This window comes from Mauremys mutica, chromosome 2, assembly GCF_020497125.1.
Source record: "Mauremys mutica isolate MM-2020 ecotype Southern chromosome 2, ASM2049712v1, whole genome shotgun sequence".
Lineage (NCBI taxonomy): Eukaryota > Metazoa > Chordata > Testudines > Geoemydidae > Mauremys > Mauremys mutica.
This window is the reverse complement of record NC_059073.1, coordinates 113,609,005-113,630,064: the sequence shown is the minus strand read 5'-3', so window position 1 is coordinate 113,630,064 and position 21,060 is coordinate 113,609,005. Positions and strand designations below refer to the sequence as shown.

General features: G+C 46.2%; 1 protein-coding gene across 4 annotated transcripts in view; it reads left to right on the top strand.

Annotated features, from left to right (window-relative positions):
* The window catches only part of DTNBP1 (dystrobrevin binding protein 1), a 147,761-nt gene that overhangs the window by 26,297 nt on the left and 100,404 nt on the right, over positions 1–21,060 (top strand). For all 4 annotated transcript variants that reach the window (XM_045005899.1, XM_045005900.1, XM_045005902.1 and 1 more), the window contains exon 6: positions 18,078–18,210. In XM_045005899.1, the coding sequence (XP_044861834.1) occupies positions 18,078–18,210 (133 nt within the window). The remainder of the gene's footprint in view (positions 1–18,077; positions 18,211–21,060) is intronic.

The window sequence follows — 21,060 nt, the reverse complement described above, 5'->3', positions numbered from 1 at the left end:
AACAATGGATTAAAGAATATTTAGATAATTGTAGATGTATTCACATTTTCAGGGCCTGATGAAATTCACCCTAGGTACTTAAGGAACTAGCTGAAGCAAACTTGGAAGCACTAGCAATTATTTTTCGTAATTCATGGAGGGTTGGAAAGGTCCTAGAGGACTGGAGAAGGGCAAACATAGGACTTATCTTTAAAAAAGGGAACAAAGCAGACCTGGGAAACTTAGGTCAGTCAGTTTAACTTTGATACTTGAAATTTGGAAAGATAGTGGAACGAATTATTTTGTAAGTACCTAAAGGATAATAAGGTTATAAGTAAGGTTAAGATTTTGTCATGGTTATTTTTAGTAAAAGTCATGGACAGGTCGTGGGTAATAAACAAAAATTAATGGAAGCCGTGACTTTTACTAAAAATAATGGGGGGAGAGAGGGTGGGGGCAGGAAACGGATGACAACTGGAGCCTCGTGGAGGGGACTGACAGCCCCACTGCCATGTGAGGGCGTGCACAGCCCAGGCTCTGGCCAAAGCTTTGAGTTGGGGGCACACAGACCCAGCAGAAGACACGGGTTGGGGATGCACAGCTGCAACTTTGCCCTCGTAGCTAACAGCTGAAGCCGAAGTCAGAGGTCTGGTAAAGTCACGGAATCCATGACGAAATCGTATCCTTAGTTATAAAGAATAGCCAGCATGGATTTGTCAATAACAAATCATGCCAAACCAACATCATCTCAGACATGGGCTAAAACAGGGGTGGGCAAACTTTTTGGGCTGAGGGCCACATCTGGGTGGGGAAATTGTATGCAGGGCCAGGGCAGGGGGTTGGGGTGCGGGAGGAAGTGTGGGGTGTGGGAGGGGGTGCCATGTGAAGGAAGGAGCTCAGGGCAAGGGATTGGGGCAGAGGAGGGGTGTGGGGTGTAGGAGGGGAGCACGGACTGGGAGGGGGGTTGGGGTGCAGGTAGGGGGCTTAGGGCAGGGAGCTGGAGGATGGGATACAGGAGGGGTTCAGTCTCCGGCCCAGCGCTGTTTACCTAAAGCGGCTCCGGGGTGGCAGCGGTGCGCACCGGGCCAGGGCAGGCTCCCTGTATACCTGCACTATCCCTGGCCCTGCACTGCTCCAGGAAGCGCTGCGGCACCTGGGGGAGGGGAGGCGGAGGGCTCTGCCTGCGCTGCCCTTGTCGCGCCTCCAGGTACCTCCCCCGAAGCTTCCATTGACCGTGATTCCCCATTCCCGGTCATTGGACGCTGTGGGGGGCAGTGCCTGGAGGCAAGGGCAATGCATGGAGCCCTCTGCCCCCCTGCCCAGGGGCTGCAGGGAGGTGATGCCGGTCGCTTCTGAGAGCAGCATGGGGTCCACGGCCCCACGGGGGGCAATCCCGTGGGCCAGATCTAAAGTCCTGAGGGGCCGTAGCTTGCCCACCCCTGGGCTAAAATGTCCCCTTTATGCCTTACACCTTTCCCACATGAGAGTAAAGATGACAAAAAAGATTGTGAAGGATCAGGCCATGGCAATAATCCCCTCCTCATTAACCCTGAAGTCTTGGTTCTTAGACTTTAAATTTAAATTCATTTAAATATAACAGGAACCTTCTTTCAAACTCCCAACACACACCATAGTGCCACAGGAACATATCCTGAACCCAATATTCAGTGCTGCCTAAATACAGGTGCTCATTCTAAGGTGATAAATATAACTTCTTCATTTAAACTGAAGAAAAACTCCTTCATGCCTTCCTTCAAATTCTTCTGGCTTTCAGGGTATTGAAGAATTGGCAAGACAAGAGTTAGTGATCCTGCAGACCTGTTCTTGGAGTTTCTAGCCCTGTTAAAAGTTCACCTATTCTCTCTCCTCTGAAGCTTGTCTCATCAGAAAGGTAGAGTAGTGCATCCAGATAATACCACCGCTGGAACCCTAAAACAGACATCTTAGCTGCAGAGTTTTTAGGGGAGGATGTCTTGTGCTTAGCTGAGGGGATAAAGGAAGTAATGTTGGAATCCAAAAGCCTTCTGCTGGGAAGCTTTACATGGCCGAATGTAACTGGTTTAAATGGTTTGCTCAAGGCAACTATTCCTGTTCATTGCAAATGCTTATTTATCTTCTATGTTGTTCCTTATACAGGGATATGTTAGTCACTGGTGTTTTACCATCCCATGATGAAACAAATTTAAAATGCTCAGGAATTCTATCCAGTAACCTACTGATCTTCGGGAATTTTAATATGTTAAACAAAACATATCCTGAACAACTTAAAGGAGGGGAAAGTGATCAGGAACAGTCAGCATGGATTCACCAAGGGCAAGTCATGCCTGACTAACCTAATTGCCTTCTATGACGAGATAACCGGCTCTGTGGATGAGGGGAAAGCAGTGGATGTACTATTTCTGGATTTTAGCAAAGCTTTTGATACAGTCTCCCACAGTATTCTTGCCAGCAAGTTAAAGAAGTCTGGGCTGGATGAATGGACGGTAAGGTGGATAGAAAACTGGCTAGATGGTCGGGCTCAACGGGTAGTGATCAATGGTTCCATGTCTAGATGGCAGCCGGTATCAAGTGGAGTGCCCCAGGGGTCGGTGCTGGGGCCGGTTTTGTTCAATATCTTCATTAACGATCTGGAGGATGGTGTGGACTGCACCTTTAGCAAGTTTGCAGATGACACTAAACTGGGAGGAGTGGTTGATACGCTGGAGGGTAGGGATAGGATACAGAGGGACATAGACAAATTAGAGGATTGGGCCAAAAGAAATATGATGAGGTTCAACAAGGACAAGTGCAGAGTCCTGCACTTAGGACGGAAGAATCCCATGCACTGCTACAGACTAGGGACCGAATGGCTGGGTAGCAGTTCTGCAGAAAAGGACCTAGGGGTTACGGTGGATGAAAAGCTGAATATGAGTCAACAGTGTGCCCTTGTTGCCAAGAAGGCTAATGGCATTTTGGGTTGTATAAGTAGGGGCATTTCCAGCAGATCAAGGGATGTGATCATCCCCCTCTACTCAGCACTGGTGAGGCCTCATTTGGAGTACCGTGTCCAGTTTTGGGCCCCACACTACAAGAAGGATGTGGATAAATTGGAGGGAGTCCAGCGGAGGGCAACAAAAATGATTAGGGGGCTGGAGCACATGACTTATGAGGAGAGGCTGAGGGAACTGGGATTGTTTAGTCTGCAGAAGAGAAGAATGAGGGGGGATTTGATAGCTGCTTTCAACTACCTGAAAGGGGGTTCCAAAGAGGATGGATCTAGACTGTTCTCAGTGGTAGAAGATGACAGAACAAGGAGTAATGGTCTCAAGTTGCAGAGGGGGAGGTTTAGGTTGGATATTAGGAAAAACTTTTTCACTAGTAGGGTGGTGAAGAACTGGAATGGGTTACCTAGGGAGGTAGTGGAATCTCCTTCCTTAGAGGTTTTTAAGGTCAGGCTTGACAAAGCCCTGGCTGGGATGATTTAGTTGGGTTTGGTCCTGCTATGAGCAGGGGGTTGGACTAGATGACCTCCTGAGGTCCCTTCCAACCCTGAGATTCTATGATTCTATGAAAACAATGAAAAATCTTGCTGTTGCTTGCTTCAGGTTACATGCTTCCACTTTTTGTGGGCATTACTTTGTGCAGCTCAAACCCTCCTAGACTATCTGGTGGCCCATTCACTTTACACTATTTCACAAAGACAAGGTGATATTCAAACCCCATCCTCAAATTCCTGACAAAAGTTTTATCAAACTTCCATCTCTGTTCATACTGCTGCCTGCCTTTTCCCCCAAAGCTGTAGAACTATAGTGAAGTAAGGCTACATGGCCTGAGTCTCGGGGCATTAACAACTACAACCCCACCAGTGTGAAATGTGATTTATTTATGGCCCTTTGTCAAATCTAAAGACTAACCCACCTCAGTTAGGAACCAGCTGATGTGTCTGGGCTTGATCAACTAGGGAAATGGCAACCTTAATGGCACAGACGTACACTGACCTTTTTGTGTAGTTTGTAGAGCTGCTGTATGAAGTTTTGGCTTGCACCTTCATGATTCAGTATTATCTTGACACTGCATCACAGGTACTAATTCAATCCCCTTTTCTGAAAGACTCCTTGTTTACCTCCTCTGGGAGGTTGCGCCTAGTTGTCTACAGTAGGGCTAGGGGAAGGCAAGGGAAGAAAAGGGGGTTACTTTTCAACAGTAGCTCTTGTTCTTCAATTGTATTCTATCCACTCAGCTGCAGTGATACTGCCTCTTTTCCTCTACTTCTGAGCCCAATTGCAAATAGAGCTGCTGGAGGTAGAGAGCAACTGAAGGGTATTTATATCCTTGGCCTATAGAATGTTGCACTGCAAGGAATGATAAAGGACACTAACTGGATTCCGTGACTTCAGAATGTATTTACTAGAATTTACTGTGGATAAGGATTAGAGCTGTTTGCAACATTTTCACTAAAATTAAATTTTGACAAATTCTGCTGGTTGGGAATGTTTTTGGGTCAGGCTCCTCATGTGCTTGCCTGCTCTTGAAAGGGAGAGGGGGTACATCTATTCTAAACCCCCCCCTCAAAAAAAAAACCCTAAAAAAACCTACCACACAGCAGATCTCTGAACCCAGGTTAACGGACTTGGGATCATGGACTGAAAAATGGGAAGTGTCGCTGTTCCCACTTAAGCTGGAGCCCAGGGTCTGAAACCCAGTGGAGGAATGGGTCTCAAAGCTCAGTCTCCAGCCTGAGTGGGAACATCTACACTTCCCATTTTGTAGCCCCATAGCACGAACCTGAATCAGGTAAACCAGCTCTGATATTTACTTCTGCAGTGTGGTGGTGGTGGTTAGGGCCCAGGTCTGGGATGTGGGAGGCCTAGGTTCAGATCCATGATATCACACTGCTCCTAATCAGGCAAAGCAGGAACGTGAACTTGGGTGTCTCACATCCCAGATGAGTGTCCTAACCACCAAGCTATTGGCTATTGTGGGATGGGTCAGTTATCCTTCTTCCCCTTTCTCCCTCCCTCTCCCCTTCCCCTGCGTCTTCTCCTCTCCTTCCCTCCCGGACCCGAGAACATTTTTGTGAAAATTCTGGTGTCAATGATTTGATGTCTGATTGGGGGAAAAAAACCTCTTGTTGAAAAATTCCCAGCAAGCTCTAATCCCAGACCAGTGCCATAACCACTTAGCTATAGAGTTCTTCTCCTCTCCCAATTATGTTTTTGTGAAAATGGTCAAAAGGTTTTGCTTTTCTTCCAATGTGGAATGTATACAAATTTCAAAACCTTGAAAGTTGCTGTAAAACTGAATTGTTGTCCTGTAGAGAGCTCTAATTAGGATTAAAACACAAATCCCTGTTCTTCAAGCAAGTAAATAAATTTTCTCCCAGGCTGCCACTAGAGGCTGCTCAAATACTGCTGCTCAGAAATGGTTGCCTGTTGCTGGACTCTAGTTTTCACCTTTTCTCTCTTTTTTTTTTTTTTTTTAATTGCTTGATTTTATTACATGATTTCCTCTTCTTTTAAAACAGGAAGAATACTAGTAAAATTTAAATTACACTGTGGGAGATCTGTTGTGTGCTAGTGAATTTTGCAAATTAGTAAGTGAGCAGTTATTTAAAAAGCAAGTTAGTGGATCAGTTTTCTGTGATTTATTTTGAAAATTATGGTTCATTATACTTCATGAGCTAGTACTGTAAATGCTTATTTTCACAAAATATTAAAGATTTACCAGAAATAGAAGTATCAGAGAGGTAGCTGTGTTAGTCTGGTTCTGTAAAAGCAGCAAAGAATCCTGTGGCACCTTATAGACTAACAGACGTTTTGCAGCATGAGCTTTCATGGGTGAATGCCCACTTCGTCGGATGCAAGAGTGGAAATTTCCAGGGGCAGGTAAACATAAGCAAGCAAGAAGCAAGCTAGAGATAACGAGGTTAGATCAATCAGGGAGGATGAGGCCCTGTTCTAGCAGTTGAAGTGTGAAAACCAAGGGAGGAGAAACTGGTTCTGTAGACTTCTGTTTTCACACCTCAACTGCTAGAACAGGGCCTCATCCTCCCTGATTGATCTAACCTCGTTATCTCTAGCTTGCTTCTTGCTTGCTTATATTTACCTGCCCCTGGAAATTTCCACTTTTGCATCCGACGAAGTGGGCATTCACCCATGAAAGCTCATGCTGCAAAACGTCTGTTAGGCTTTGGCTACACTTACATTTCAAAGCGCTGCCGCGGCAGCACTTTGAAGCGCTAAGTGTAGTCAAAGCACCAGAGAAATCTCTCCCAGCGCTGTCCGTACTCCACCTCCCTGTGGGGAATAATGGACAGCGCTGGGAGCCGCGCTCTCAGCGCTGGGGCTTTGACTACACTGGCACTTTGCAGCGCCGCAATTTGCAGCGCTGGAGAAGGTGTGTTTTCACACCCTGCTGCAGCGCTGCAAATTTGTAAGTGTAGCCAAGCCCTTAGTCTATAAGGTGCCACAGGATTCTTTGCTGCTTTTACAGAAATAGAAGAATATTTTAATCACATCTCTTTGAAATTTTTGCTAGGCGGTAGGACGGGTCACTTATTGCAGTATTATAAAATGTGTGGATTAATGAGGTTTTACTGTTCTACAATTTTATATTGGTCGGTGAAGTTGAAATTGTATGTTTTATTCAGGTCACGTACAAACATTCAAGCTGGGGAACTTCACATACATCATTTACATGAATTTTAACTACTTCTGGAGCAGAAGGTCCAGGTCACGGCGGGAGAGACTAGCTTACCTGGCACCATGGCCCCCGCAGTGGCAGAACCCAGTGTAGTGGCCTTTCTGGACGCCTGGGCCTTCTATCAGAGCTAGGGACCGAGTCAAGGGTCGTTCTCGGCAGCAACATCAGTAGCCTCAGCTACTTCTGTTCCATCTTCCGCCCCCTGAGGAACCTGCAGCCCTGGCGATCTCCCAGCCACTGCAGCCAGCTATTGAGGCACCGCCACAGCATGCAATGACGCCGTTGGCTATGGCACCATTGCCTGCGCAGTCGGCACTGACGACACCGATGGTGCTGACCTTGACACCTACAGTGCCACCTGCAGCCCTGCCATGGGTGTCCTCTGTCCCGGCACCTACAGGAATGGCACTGTCCAGGTCGGCTCCAGCCTGGGATCCCCAGGAGTTGCAGAACTCCTTGGGTGCCATGGTGAGAGAACAGCCACCCTTTATGGGGGCTTCTTCCTCGCCAGGTGAGGCACTGGCAGGCACTGGCAGGCACTGCTATAGCCCCAGCTTTGGAGGGTAACAGGGTGTTGCAGCAGTTGCTGTGACGAGTTGCCCAGAGCCTGGGCATTCATGAGGAGAAAGTAGTCAAAGACACGGACCCCATGGTGGACATCCTAGTGCCCTCCAAGCCCGCACGTATTGCCCTCCCTGTCATCAAAACTGTATCTGTCACAACCAAAACTTTGACAGACCCCAGCCTTGTTGCCCCTCACAACTAAGTGCAATGAAAGGCGCTACTTTCTGTCATCGAGCATCTGTACTTGCACCTGCTGCCTGATTCCCTGGTCGTGGACACTGCTAACCAGCATGAGCAGCAGGGCTATCAGGGACTCTCCCCTAAGAACAGGGAAGCGAAAAGACTCAGCCTTTTTGGTAGAAAGGTCTATGGGTGGGTTGCAACTCCGCATTTCAAACCAGCAGGCTGTTGTTGTTAGCAGGTACTGCTATAATACATGTGGAGCAGTAGAAAATTTGCAAAGCTGCTGCCACAACACTTCCATGCCGAGTTCTCGGCCTTGGTCAAGGAGGGCAAGCTCATTTCCTGAGCTTCCTTGCAGGCGATGCTAGATGGAGCTGATGCTGCCTCCAGGGTGATGGCTACAGGGGTGGCCATGAGACGGGGCTCATGGCTCCAAGTTTCAGGTCTGCCATATGAGGTCCAGCAGACTATTCAGGATCTCCCTTTTGAGGGTGTGACTCTCTCTTTTCTGAGAAGACGTATAAAAGGCTTTGTAGCCTAAAAGACTCGAGCCACCCTCAAATCGCTGGGCCTCCATACTCCCGCCACGCAGTGGAAACATTTCAGACCGCAACCTCCTCTGCGGTTCTACCACCAATGGAACCTATTGGCCGGTTCCTGTAGGAGAAATAGGAGTGACAGGAAAAGGCCACACCCATCCTCAGGCCAGGGCTCTGGCCAACCCAAACTAGCTCCCTGGCCCCAAACCGACCTTTTGAAGGTGCAGTCGAGGACGGCGCACCAGAACAAGAACTGGATCTACCCTGCCTTACTTTTTCATCCCAACTATCCCCTTTCTACTGTGCATGGTCCCATATCACTTCGGACTGCTGGCTGTTCTGCACAGTAAAGTGGGGATACTCCATCCAATGCTGTACCCTCCTGCTCTTCCACCCTCCCTTCCCCGTCCCTCTTCAGGTACCCCTCTCATGAGCAGCTCCTTATATAGGAGGTGCACTCGCTCATTTCGCATAGGACAGTGGAAGAGGTTCCTCAGGAGCAGAAGGGCAAGGATTTCTTTTCCTGGTATTTCCAGGCCCATCCTAGACCTGAGAACTCAAGAAGTTAATGAAGAAGCTCAAGTTCCACATGGTCTCTTTGGCCTCCATCATCCCTTCATTGGATCCAGGAGACTGGCATGCCACCCTCAACTTGAAGGACATGTATTTACCCATAGCAATAATTCTGCCCCACAGAAAATACCTCAGGTTTGTGGTGAACAACCACTACCAGTTCACAGTCCTCTCGTTCGGCCTGTCAGCGTCACCTTGAGTGTTTACCAAGTACATGGCAGTCGTGGCCGCATTCCTGCTCATGCGGCATTTACAGGTTTTCCCGTACCTCGACAACTGGCTCATCAAAGGCCGCTCCAGAGCTCAAGTGGAGGCACAGGTCGACTTCATAAGAGTGACATTTGACAATCTGAGCCTTCTTGTGAATGTGGGGAAATTGACATTGTCTCCAGTTCAGTGGATAGAATTTATAGGGGTGGTGCTGGACTCAACCCAGGCCAGAGAGTACCTCCTGGAAATGAGGTTCCAAGCCCTCGGCAAAATCATTCAAAGTCCCAGGCAGTTCGCCACCACTATAGCAAGGAACTGCCTGAAACTTCTAGGACACATGGCAGCCTGTACCTATGTGGTGCAGCATGCCAGGCTTAGACTTCGGCCCCTTCAGTCCTGGCTAGCGTTGGTGTATCAGCCAGCCTGGGGCAATTTGGACAGGGTCATAACCCTATGCTGCCAGGTTCTCAACTCCCTCCTGTGGTGGCTTGACCTATAGGTAGTATGTGTAGGGGTTCCCTTCTCCAGCCATCAGCTGTCTCTCTCCCTAGTGATGGACTCATCAGTACTGGGCTAGGAAGCACATCTGGGAGACCTCTGGACTCAAGACCTCTGGTCTGGGGCAGAGCTCGCTCTCCACATCACTCTGAGAGCTGAGAGCGGTGCACCTGGCGTGCCAGACTTTCCATACCCACTTATCAGGGAAATGTTTATTGGTAATGCCAGACAACACCATGGCAATGTTCTATATCAACAAATGGGGGTGCACGCTCCTCTCCCCTGTGCCAGGAAGCCCTCGTATTGTGGGACTTCTGTGTAGAGCATTCAATACACCTTCAAGCATCGTACCTCCTGGGGTACAGAACAAGTTGGCGGACTATCACAGCAGGTCATTCCACAGCCACGAGTGGTCCTTAATGCCTGGATGTCATGAACTCCATCTTCCATCAGTGAGGCTTTCCCCAGATAGACTTGATCACCACATGGTGCAACAGGAAGTGTTAGCAGTTTTGCTCCTTCCTGAGTTACAGTCTGGGTTCCATCACAAATGCATTCCTCCTCCCATGGGGAGACCATCTTCTTTACGCATTCCTGCCCATTCCGCTCGTTCACAAGGTTCTTCTCAAGATACGGAGGGAACAAGCTTTGGTGATATTGATAGCTGCAGCCTGGTCCTACCAGCACTGGTACACATCATGAGTCCATGGAAGCCCCAGTCACCTTGCCGCTCTTCCCGGACCTGTTGACCCAGGATCACGGTCATCTCCAGCACCCGAACCTCGAGTCACTACACTTCACGGCATGGAAGCTCCATGGCTGAATCCAGTGGCACTTTCCTGTTTGGATTTGGTCAGACAAGTCCTCCTTGGCAGTCGAAAGCCCTCCACCAGGGTTACCTAGCTAGCCAAGTGGAAGAGATTCCCAGTCTGGTGACGCAACACAGTTCACCACCCACTCTCACTTCTATACCATGTATATTGGACTACCTTCTCCATCTAAAGCAGCAGGGGCTGTCCATGTCCTCAGTAAGGGTTCACTTGGTCACTATCTCGGCCTTCCATCCAGGTACTGAGAACCGGTTGGTCTTTGCCAATCCTATGGTTAGCCGTTTCCACAAGAGTCTCAACAGGCTATACCTGCATGTCCGACAGTCAGTCCCATTCCGGGACCTCAATCTGGTCCTTTCCAGATTGACGAGGCCGCCCTTTGAACCACTTGTGACATGCTCTCTGCTCTCTCTCTGTGTCTTATACAAGGTGGCGTTTCTGGTGGTGATAACCTCAGCCAGGAGGGTGTCTGAGCTCAAGGCCCTAATATCAGAGCCTTCCTACACAGTATTCTATAAGGACAAGGTTCAACTCAGACCACATCCAGCTTTCCTCTGGAAGGTGGTTTCTCAATTCCACATCAACCAGGACATTTTCCTCCCAGTGTTCTATCCTAAACCACATTTAAGTGGCAGGGAGCAGAGGCTGCACTCATTGGATGTCTTCAGAGCACTAGCCTTCTACGTTGCAAGAATGAAGCTGTTATGGAAGTCTGTTAAACTCTTTGTAGCTGTGGCAGACAACATGAAAGGTGTCCCAGTCTCCTCCCAACAAATTTAATCATAGCTCACGTCCTGCATCTGGGAGTGCTACAACTTGGCAGGGGTGCCTGCTCCTTTGCTCACGGCGCACTCCACCAGAGCGCAGCTTCCTCGGCAGCATTCTTGGCGCAGGTTGCCACCCAGGAAATATGTAGAGTGGTGATGTGGCTCGTCATACACAGAGGTCACTGCGCATTATGCAATCACCCGGAAGGCCAGAGACAATGCGGCCTTTGGTAGAGCAGTACTCCAATCAGTAGTCAACTCCAACCCCACTTCCAGAACTTTAGGCTTGGGAGTCACCTAATTGGAATGGACATGAATAAGTACTCACAGAAAAACCGGTTACTCACCTTCTCGTAACTGTTGTTCTTAGAGGTGTGTTGTTCATGTCCATTCCAATACCCACCCTCCTATTCCTCTGTCGGAGTAGTCGACAATAAGGAACAGAGTGGGTATTGGGTTGGTAGGGCTCTAGATTCAGCGTCATGAAGGCATGACTCAAGGAGGTGCCTGGGCCGATGCGATGGATGCTGCTATGGGAAAAAATTTCCGGGTTGCTGCGCACACACTCCTAATTAGAATGGACATTAACAACACATCTCAAAGAACAACAGTTATGAGAAGGTGAGTAACTGTTTTTTCTGTTAACTTGTTTTACTTTTACAAAACCATTTCACTGTTGTATATTGAACTACAGGGTAAAATCCTGAGTAAACTACCAGGCTGGTGTGCATTCTGTCTCTTTGGAGGCAGCAAACTTGATGACTTTTGTGAGGATCCAGTGGGAGGGACTAGAGACTACAAGGGGGATGGGAAGGACTGTTGGTATCACCCTGCAAAAAGTAACCAAGCTGATGAAGTCAGGGTGATGCCATTGTGCTGTGAACATGCTGCTGGTTTCAGGGCTCTGAGCCAAACTGCATTCCACAGAAGCACCTGGGGTTACAGGGCAGGCATTGGCAGAATCCTTTATTGGTCTGGGTGAACCCCAAATTGTTACGGGATTTCTCTTTTTACAGAGGTTAGAGTCTGACCAATGGGTGCTTAACACAGTAAAGGAGGGGTTACCTCACCTGGTTCATTTATTCAGTGTGAGAGTACATTCAAGCCATAAGAAGTGTGTTTGATTTGTAGTTAGGAACATGCACTACCAATACACAGTGCTACCCATCAGTCTGTCCTCAGCACTGAGGGTGTTCACCAAGCTTATGACAGTAGGAACAGCCCATATGCATCATTTTGGAGTGCACATATTTTCCTGCCTGGCTGATTGATTAGCACAAAGAACGTCAAACGGAAATGTACAAAACAGCATCCTTATCAGAGATCTTTTCTCATCTGGGGCTAAAGTTGAATGTAGAGAAACTGACATTACTGTCAACACAACAAATTAATTTTATAGGAGCAGAACTGGACCGTGCCCACGAAGACTTTCTTTCCAATGGACTGGTTTCAGTCTTCCTTTGTGAAAACCCCAAATCTGACCCATGGACAGCAGTGCATTCTTGCCTTCAGCTTTTGGGGCATATGGGCTCAGGTGTCTACATGTTCAGCATGCCAGACTTCACCTCAGATGTCTGCAAGCCTGGCTTCGCTCAGTATACCATCCAAGCATATGCTCTGTTGACATGCTGATTTGCTTACTTGCACAGGTGCTTCGGGGCCTGAATTGGTGGATAGGTCCCTGGAACATCTGCAAATAGGCTCTTACCACCAGAGCTAACAATGACTCTTGTAACAGATGCATCCATCATGAGCTAAGCTTCCATCTGTGGCAACTTTTTAGGCTCATGGACTATGGACATCACAAGTCTTCCCTCCATATAAATGTATTGGAGCTTTGAACCATTCATTGCGCCTGTGAAATTTCATTACTACCGTCAGGAATCAGGTGATTCAAGTTCTTACCGACAACACACTGCTGTGTTTTATCTGAACAAGCAGGGAGATGCAAGATCCACAAGTGGATCACTTCATGGCAAAAAGAAGTTGTTCTTTTGCATAAAAGAACAACATATCACTAAAGGAATTTCAGCTCCCAGGAGTGATAAACAGTATAGCACAATTCCTCAGCAGACACTTTGTAGAGCATAAGTGGTCAGTAAAGGAGGAGATTCTGCAAGAGATTTTCTGTCCATGAGGGTACCTGGTAATAGCATCTTTTGCAACCATCCTGAACAACATATGCCCAAAGTTCTGCCTCAGGGCAGGTCACAGCCCTGACTCCATGATAAATGCTTACTACTTCCCTGGTTGAGTAATCTGCTGCATTCCCTCTAGTTCTGTTACTTCTGAGGATAATCAGGAGACTAAGAAGAGATGAGGCAATCTTAATCCTTGTATCTTCTGCCTGGCCAAAACAGTACTGGTACATGGACCTACATCAACTCTCAATTTAATCAACTATAGCTCTACCTTTGGTTGAGGATCTCTTGTCTCAGAGCCAGACCTAGTCACTGCACCCCAGTTTACAATTTCTTCACCTCATGGCTTGGATGATCTCTGGTTGAGCAGTGTGGGAAAAAAGTCTGCCTTTAAGATTTCTGGGCCATTTTGGTTAACAGCAGAAAGCTCTCCACCTGAGTTACTTATGTAGCAAAACTTTAATTTATTTTTAAAAGTAGTCCTTTGCGAAGCTCTAAATGTTGGTGTGATTTGTGTAAATATATCACATTATAAATGAAGATTTTAGATTTTTGAAAACCTAATATAATTTGGACTAATATAGATTAGTCATAACAAACTATTAGGTGTGAGTCATAATATATACTGAATAGGCTATGTGTATTATGCACACAAATAGCTCAACAGATTTTTATCAGACTTTCCAAACAAAAGATATTCTGAGCTATGAGAACAAACTAGAGAAATCAGTCTAAAACCTCTGGAGAAATTAAATTATTGAAAATGGTGGTTAAGAATGGATGTGCTATCCCAGCCTTAAACGCAGCATAGCATCATGCTGTGCAAACAAAAGATTATGATACTTCACATCATAACATGAAGTTAACCTTGCCATAAATTCTGGATGTCATTTTGAACGATGACAGATCCGGAAATAATTATTTTGCAGAACTTTCCAAACAAGCAGCAGGAAAACTTTCAACACCCCACACTAACGTTTACCAAACTTTGGAAAGCTGAGTCTTTCCAAGAAAATGAAACTAACTGCATCTCCCCCTTCGTTCCTGCCACATGGCATTAAACCAAAATGATCAGTCACTCAGGCCTAGTCTGCACTACAGGATTAGGTTGATGTAAGCTGCTTTGCGTTGACCTAGCAATGGAAGTGTCTTCATTTAAATTTGGCTCCCACCAATGTAAGTGCCTCTTTACGCTGATTTAATAACACCGCATCCCCGAGCGGCGTAGAGTCTTAGGCTTTGGCTACACTTACACTTCAAAGCGCTGCCACGGTAGCGCTGCCGCGGCAGCGCTTTGAAGCGCTAAGTGTAGTCAAAGCGCCAGCGCTGGGAGAGAGCTCTCCCAGCGCTGTCCGTACTCCACCTCCCTGTGGGGAATAACGGACAGCGCTGGGAGCGCGGCTCCCAGCGCTGGGGCTTTGACCACACTGGCGCTTTGCAGCGCCGCAATTTGCAGCGCTGGAGAGGGTGTGTTTTCACACCCTGCTGCAGCGCTGCAAATTTGTAAGTGTAGCCAAGCCCATAGTTGATGTAATTAGGTTTACGCAGTGTCAGTGGAGACATTGTGTTGCTTAAGTCAACTGTTACTGGCCTTCAGGCGCTGTCCCACAATGCCTCACATGGACAATACAATCATTACAAGTGCTCCTGGTGAAGACACATGCTGCTGACACAAGGAGTCAAGTGTGCATACGCACATGTGATTTTATAACTGGTGGCTGTATGCTGATGAAAGTTAGGTCAACATAATTTTGTAGTGTAAACATGGCCTAAGAGAAGATTATCTAGATCCTTTTAATATTCTGCTTTCTTCCATGCTTTGAGCAGTGAATGAGTTAACAATAGTGACTTTTACAGTACTATCATTGACATTTGAGTTAGAAGCTATGGAAATGAATAGAGCAGTTGACACTTCAGAGCTATTGTTTGAGGCGGTTTGTAGACTGAGACAGGAGTCATTGACACTTGGGTCATGTTTTCATGGTTTTCTTTGCAACCATAACAACTAGAGACTGACTTCTTTGTGAAACGAAAGCTGAGGCTCCAGAGAACAACTGAGAGGCCTGTATGCAGTCCCCTCCTTCACCCTGTTCCCAGGGGTGCTGCTGCAGGGTGGTACAGTGTATGCTTCACAAAAGACTGCCCTACATAAATACTGTTTTTTATTTCTAATTTTTTTTTCATTTTGAGGTGTATTACTGTCAGAGCTCATTGATGGAGCCTACAGATGCACATAAATACAGTTTCAAACTACACCTCTACCTCGATGAAACACGAATTCGGATATAACACAGTAAAGCAGTGCTCTGGGGGGGGGGCTGCGCACTCCAGTGGATCAAAGCAAGTTCGATATAATGCGGTTTCACCTATAACGCGGTCAGATTTTTTTTGGCTCCCAAGGACAGCGTTATATCGAGGTAGAGGTGTACATAATTTAAAAGCATACACCAGGATTTGTGAAGCATAGAGATGTATTAGCGTGGCGTGTGGTAGACAAACATTCAACAATATTAATCTTTTAGGACTAAGTGAAAACATTTTTCCAGGAAACACGCATTCAATTTTTTAAAATTATCTTCCTAATCAAGCAAGAGTCAAAAACTAATGTACATACAAACAAGTAATGTAAAGAAAACTGCTTTCTTTCAAAAGTTATCAATTCCTGGTCCTAGTAACATCTGCAGTGTGGAAAACATCAGTAGCTCAGCAGTGCTTGAAAGATGCTTAGGTGACTCCTGAGATTCATTTTCTGAGGCTGCTGTGTAGAGCCAGCAGCTGCCCTCCCATGCGCTCTGGTGAGGGGCTGAAACAGTGCTGAATTCCACAGAGTCTGGCTGCCATATATGGAAAGCTTGTGAGTTGTTTGTGAAATGGTAGCTCCCTGCTCTCTTAGTGGGCATTGGGATTTGCAATTTCTGGCTGAGTGACAGCTAAGAAAATTGAAAAGCTTGTATAGCCCAAGATAGTCCCCAGCTTAACACAGCCAAAATGAAGCTATCAGCCAGACAAGATGACAGGGATGCTTTTTCAGCCTGATGATCCTTTCTGCTGAGCATCCAAAACACAGGGAGATTTCACCTTTGAACCACTTCTCTGCACTCTTCCCTGTTTGTTGTTGTTGCATGAGGGTTACTCCAGCCCTCAGAGATCCCAGAGCAAAGGGGGAAAAATGGTTAGGATCTGCATTAGGTTGCTGGAGTTCAATGCTGCTTGAGTAGTCTCTGTCCTCATCTCCCATCACATATAGGATTCTTCATCTCCAGGATTGGGAGGACTGGTCAGTGGCCAGTTTACCCACTGTGGCAAACTGATACAGACACATGCTATCTCCAAACTCCATTCTGTTCTGTGAACTTCATTTTGATTGTAACCTATACTATATCTTCACTTCTGCTGTGTAGCCTTCAGCCTGGGCTGGGACACCCAGGAGGTGTTAGAAGAAATCCCTTCACCTCACAGAGGGGCTTGCAGTGCGGGGGCTAGCAATGGGAAAGCCAGCAAGAGTCTTCAACCTTCATCGTCCTTCATTCAAATGAGTCCACCTTAGTACATTAGGCTTGCTGGAATCCAGAGGAATTCATTTTCTCACTTTGGAACCCCAGGCTGAACTGGCTGGTTTTGAAGTTGCCTGGGAGGTCACCTAACAAAAGGGGCCAGAGCTTCTTGAGTCTGTGGCTGTCATGGGCCATCTGTTGAACAGGAAGAGAAGAGAAGACTGAGTAGATAGAGTGGGATGGATTTGTAACTTCTGTGTTTTGTCTAATAAGTAAACTCTGGTTTAGAAGTTTCTTTGCCAAGTCTGTGCATTCTACTTGGTTTAGCTGTCACAAGGTCCACAATGAGCTAAACTGTAAATAGGAGTGCCCATGCAGTGGAGCTCTGGTAGGGCATGCTTAAACTACTGGGGAGTCTTTGGAGGGGCAGCACAGTCTTGGGGCAGGGGCATGGTCATGTGGGCTGTGGAGTACCACATCCCAAGAATCTGGATGCTGGGAGCGTGCATGAAAGGCTGGACTAAGGCAGTGTGTAGATCAGGGGCAGGCAAACTTTTTGGCCTGAGGGTTTCCAAAATTGTATGGAGGGCTGGTTAGCAGAGGCTGCGCCTCCCCAGACAGCAAGGTGTGGCCTGGCCCCAGCCCCTATCCAACCCCTCCTGCTTCTCGCCCCCTGATGGCCCGCCTGGAACTCCTGCCTCATCCACCACTCCCCTTCCCTGACCGCCCCTGGAACTCCGGCCCCTGACTGCCCCCCCGCCGCCCCATCCAATCCCTCTTCTCATTCCTGACTGCCCCCGGGGGACCCCTGCCCCATCCAACTACCCCTTCTCCCTGACCGCCCCTGGAACCCCTGCTGCCCCATCCAACCCCTCCTTTCATTCCTGACTGCTCCCTCAGGACCTCTGCCCCCATTCAACCCCTCTGTTCCCCGCTCTCTGACAGCCCCGACCCCTATCCACACCACCACCCTGAACTCCCCTGCCTTCTATCCAACCCCCCCTACTCCCTTACCATGCCGCCTGGAGCACCGGTGGCTGGTGGCGCTACAGACGCGTCGCCCAGTGGACTAGGACAGGCAGCCGTGCCGCCTGGCTGGAGTCAGCCACGCTACCGTGCAGCACAGAGCACTGGGTCAGGCCTGGGCTCTGCAGCTGCATTACCTGGCAAGAACTCACAGCCCCGCTGCCCAGAGTATTGCACCAGCGGCGCAGTGAGCTGAGGCTGTGGGGGAGGGGATTAGTGTCTGGGGGCAGGAGCTATGGGGCTGGGCAGGAGGATCCTGCGGGCCGTAGTTTGCCCACCTCTGGTGTAGGTGCTGCTAAGTGTCAGTAGGATTAAAAGCACATGGAATCCAAAGGTTGAATCCAGTACAGCAGCCTGGTATCTGACCACAAGGGGCAACTGGATCATGTTTATAATACCTATTCATAAGAGTCTGTTGTGCCTTTCTTGCTTACTTGGACTGGAATTTAACCCAGAAAAAGTGGATAAATGCAAATGTGTGCATAATTTTACCATATTAAGCAATTTTAATACTTGCCTCTGGTTCACTGGGAAAAATGTTTTTCTTTCATATATATGAAGCTTGGCTAATACTTACTTGTTTTTCTTGCAGCCGAGCTAGAGGTAAACTTTAAGGAAATGGAAAATCATCTGTTGCATCTTGAAGACCTATGTGGACAGTGTGAGTTGGAAAGGTACAAACATATGCAGGCACTACAGCTGGAAAACTACAAGAAAACAAAAAGGTAACTAAACTACAAATGCTATGAATGGTAACATAAAAATAACTATCAAGCCATTAGTTTATAAATCTTTAATTCTCAATGTAAAATGATCTTGGTGCTTTTCCTTATCATAGGATGTGGTCCATTTTGTTGTCAAATAATTTGTAAATGTCAGGGTTATCTATGGCAGTTGACATATGATCTACAATAGGGTCATTTAACATATTTGTTTTGCTGTTAGTGAAGTATGCAGAGTATGCATTTGGAAAAACATCAGTGTATAATTAGTGTTCAGATGTGGGTAAAATGATTCCTCTGAATTTCAGTTGTTGCTTGCCACAAGCAATAAGAATAAAGGCACTAAGAAAACATTCAATTAACTGTCATTTTAAAAAAAGTTCTTGTTTATCCCATACCTGTATTTTTCATACTTTCTAATCTACAAAGTAGAACTACTTTTTTCTCTAATCCACCTTCTACCTCTGCCTCTAATAAATGCTCTTCCCAAATTAGCCTTTGCTGCCACTACTGCTCACTTGTCACTGTTTTACATGCACTGTCCTAGAGTGTTCCACTTGTAGCAATAAGTAGGAGTGTGCAGAGTCTCTTAAAAAAGCAAAAAAAGACACTAGAAATGGACTAATCACTTGCTGGATCTTTGTGTTTTTGTGAAGAGAGTGACTAAAAAGTCTTCTAGTTAAATATGAATAAAACCACAGGTAAGCACCACCCCAATCCCCAGCCCTGAGCTGCCGCCTGCCCCCCCACACCCGCAAACTCCTACTGCTTGGAGGTGGGGGAGTGGCCTGAGACTGCCCCAGCGGCAGAAGATGACTGGTGCAAGGGCTGCCCGAGCTGCTCATGCAGCTCCTGGGCCAGCCACATGGGTCGCTGCAGAAGTCACGGAATCCGTGTCTTCTGTGACCTCCATGACAAAAACGGAACCTTACTCGTGATAGTAAAGCTAAGCATACATGTAGGTGTTTGCAGGATTGAAGCCTAAATAGAAAAAGACGAGGGTGGGAGAAAAGAAGCTTCATTATTTCCATTAAATAGATGGGGAACTGAGTCACAAATTGGCTAAGTGACTTGTCCAAGGTGTCACAGGAAATCTGTGGTAGAGTCGGGAACTGAGTCCAGATCTTCTGATTCCCAGACCAGTGCCTTAAGAACAAGAGCATCACTTTTCTAGGGCTGTCAAATGATTAAAAAAATTAATGACAATCGCGAGATGAAAAAATAGTCATGATTAATTGCAATTTTAAATGCACTGTTAATAATGAATACCATTTATTTAAATATTTTTGGATGTTTTCTACATTTTAAAATATACTGATTTCAGTTACAACACAGTACAAAGTGTACAGTGCTCTCTTTATATTATTTTTAATTACAAGTATTTTCACTGTAAAAAAGATTAAAATAGCATATTTAATTTCACCTCATACAATTACTGTAGTGAAAGTGCAACTTACAAATGTAGAATTTTTTTTACGTAACTGCACTCAAGAACAAAATGTAAAACTTTGACCACCATTCCAGAGGACATGTTTCCATGCTGATGAGGGTTCTGCTCAATAACGACCCAAAGCAGTGCACAAGTGATGCATGTTCATTTGAGTCAGAAGCCACCAACAGACAGTTGATTTTCTTTTTTGGTGGTTCGGGTTCTGTACTTTCCACATCGGAGTGTTCCTCTTATAAGACTGATGAGAGCATGTTCCACAGCTCATCCATCTCAGATTTTGGAAGGCACTTCCAATTCTTAAATATTGGGTTGAGTGCTGTAGCTATCTTTAGAAACCTCTAAAAATCTCTGCGGTTTTTCATGTCTGTAGTGGAAGTGTTCTTAAATTGAACAACATGTGCTGGTTTGTCATCCAAGACTGCCATAACAAGAAATATATGGCAGAATGTGGGTAAAACCATGGAGCAGGAGACATACAATTCTCCCCCAAGGAGTTGTCAGAAATTTAATTAACGCATTTTTTTTTAACAAGTGTCATCAGTTTGGAAGCATGTCCTCTGGAATGGTGGTCGAAGTATGAAGGGGCATATGAATGTTCAGCGTCAAATAATATCTGGCACATAAATATCTTGCAACCTCAGCTACAATGGTGTCATACAAATGCCTGTTCTCGCTTTTAGGTGACATTATAAATAAGAAACGAGCAGCATTATCTCCCATAAATGTAAACAAACTTGTTTTCTCCGAGCGATTGGCTAAACAAGAAGTAGGACTGAGTGGACTTGCAGGCTCTCAAATTTTACATTGTTTTTGAGAAATGTAGAAAACTGCCAAAAATATTTATAGTTTTAAATTGGTATTCTGTTATTAAACAGCGCAATTAAAACTGCGATTAATTGTGGCTAATTTTTTTAATCTAGTTAATTTGTGTTGCGTTAATTGCTTGAGATTTGGTCACTAATGGAATCAGTAGGTAAATTTCAGATGACAAGGCAGTATCAGTGTCAGGAATAAGAAAACTTCAAAGGTTTTGCTCACATTAATCTTGTACTAACGGTTCCAAATGTTGGTAGGTCTAACAATCACACACTTAATTGATTTGCACATTTCTATTTAAAATTTTTTTTTATAGTTCACTATTTTCCAAAATCAGGCGAGGCTAATATAACACATACAATTAAATATCGTGTCACAGCTGCTAGGCTGAGTGACCGAACAACAACAAAATTTGGAGCACAGTCTCTACATTTCCTGCAGTTAGGAACATGTGTGCATGTTGTGCTGTTCCTTATCTGGTTTCAAACATATTAATTTCATGGGGTTTGAAATTGACAGGACTGTTTGTTGCACTTGAAGTTCTTTGAAAAACAAGTAGGCTTCTTGTTCTCTCAAAGGCCCATACA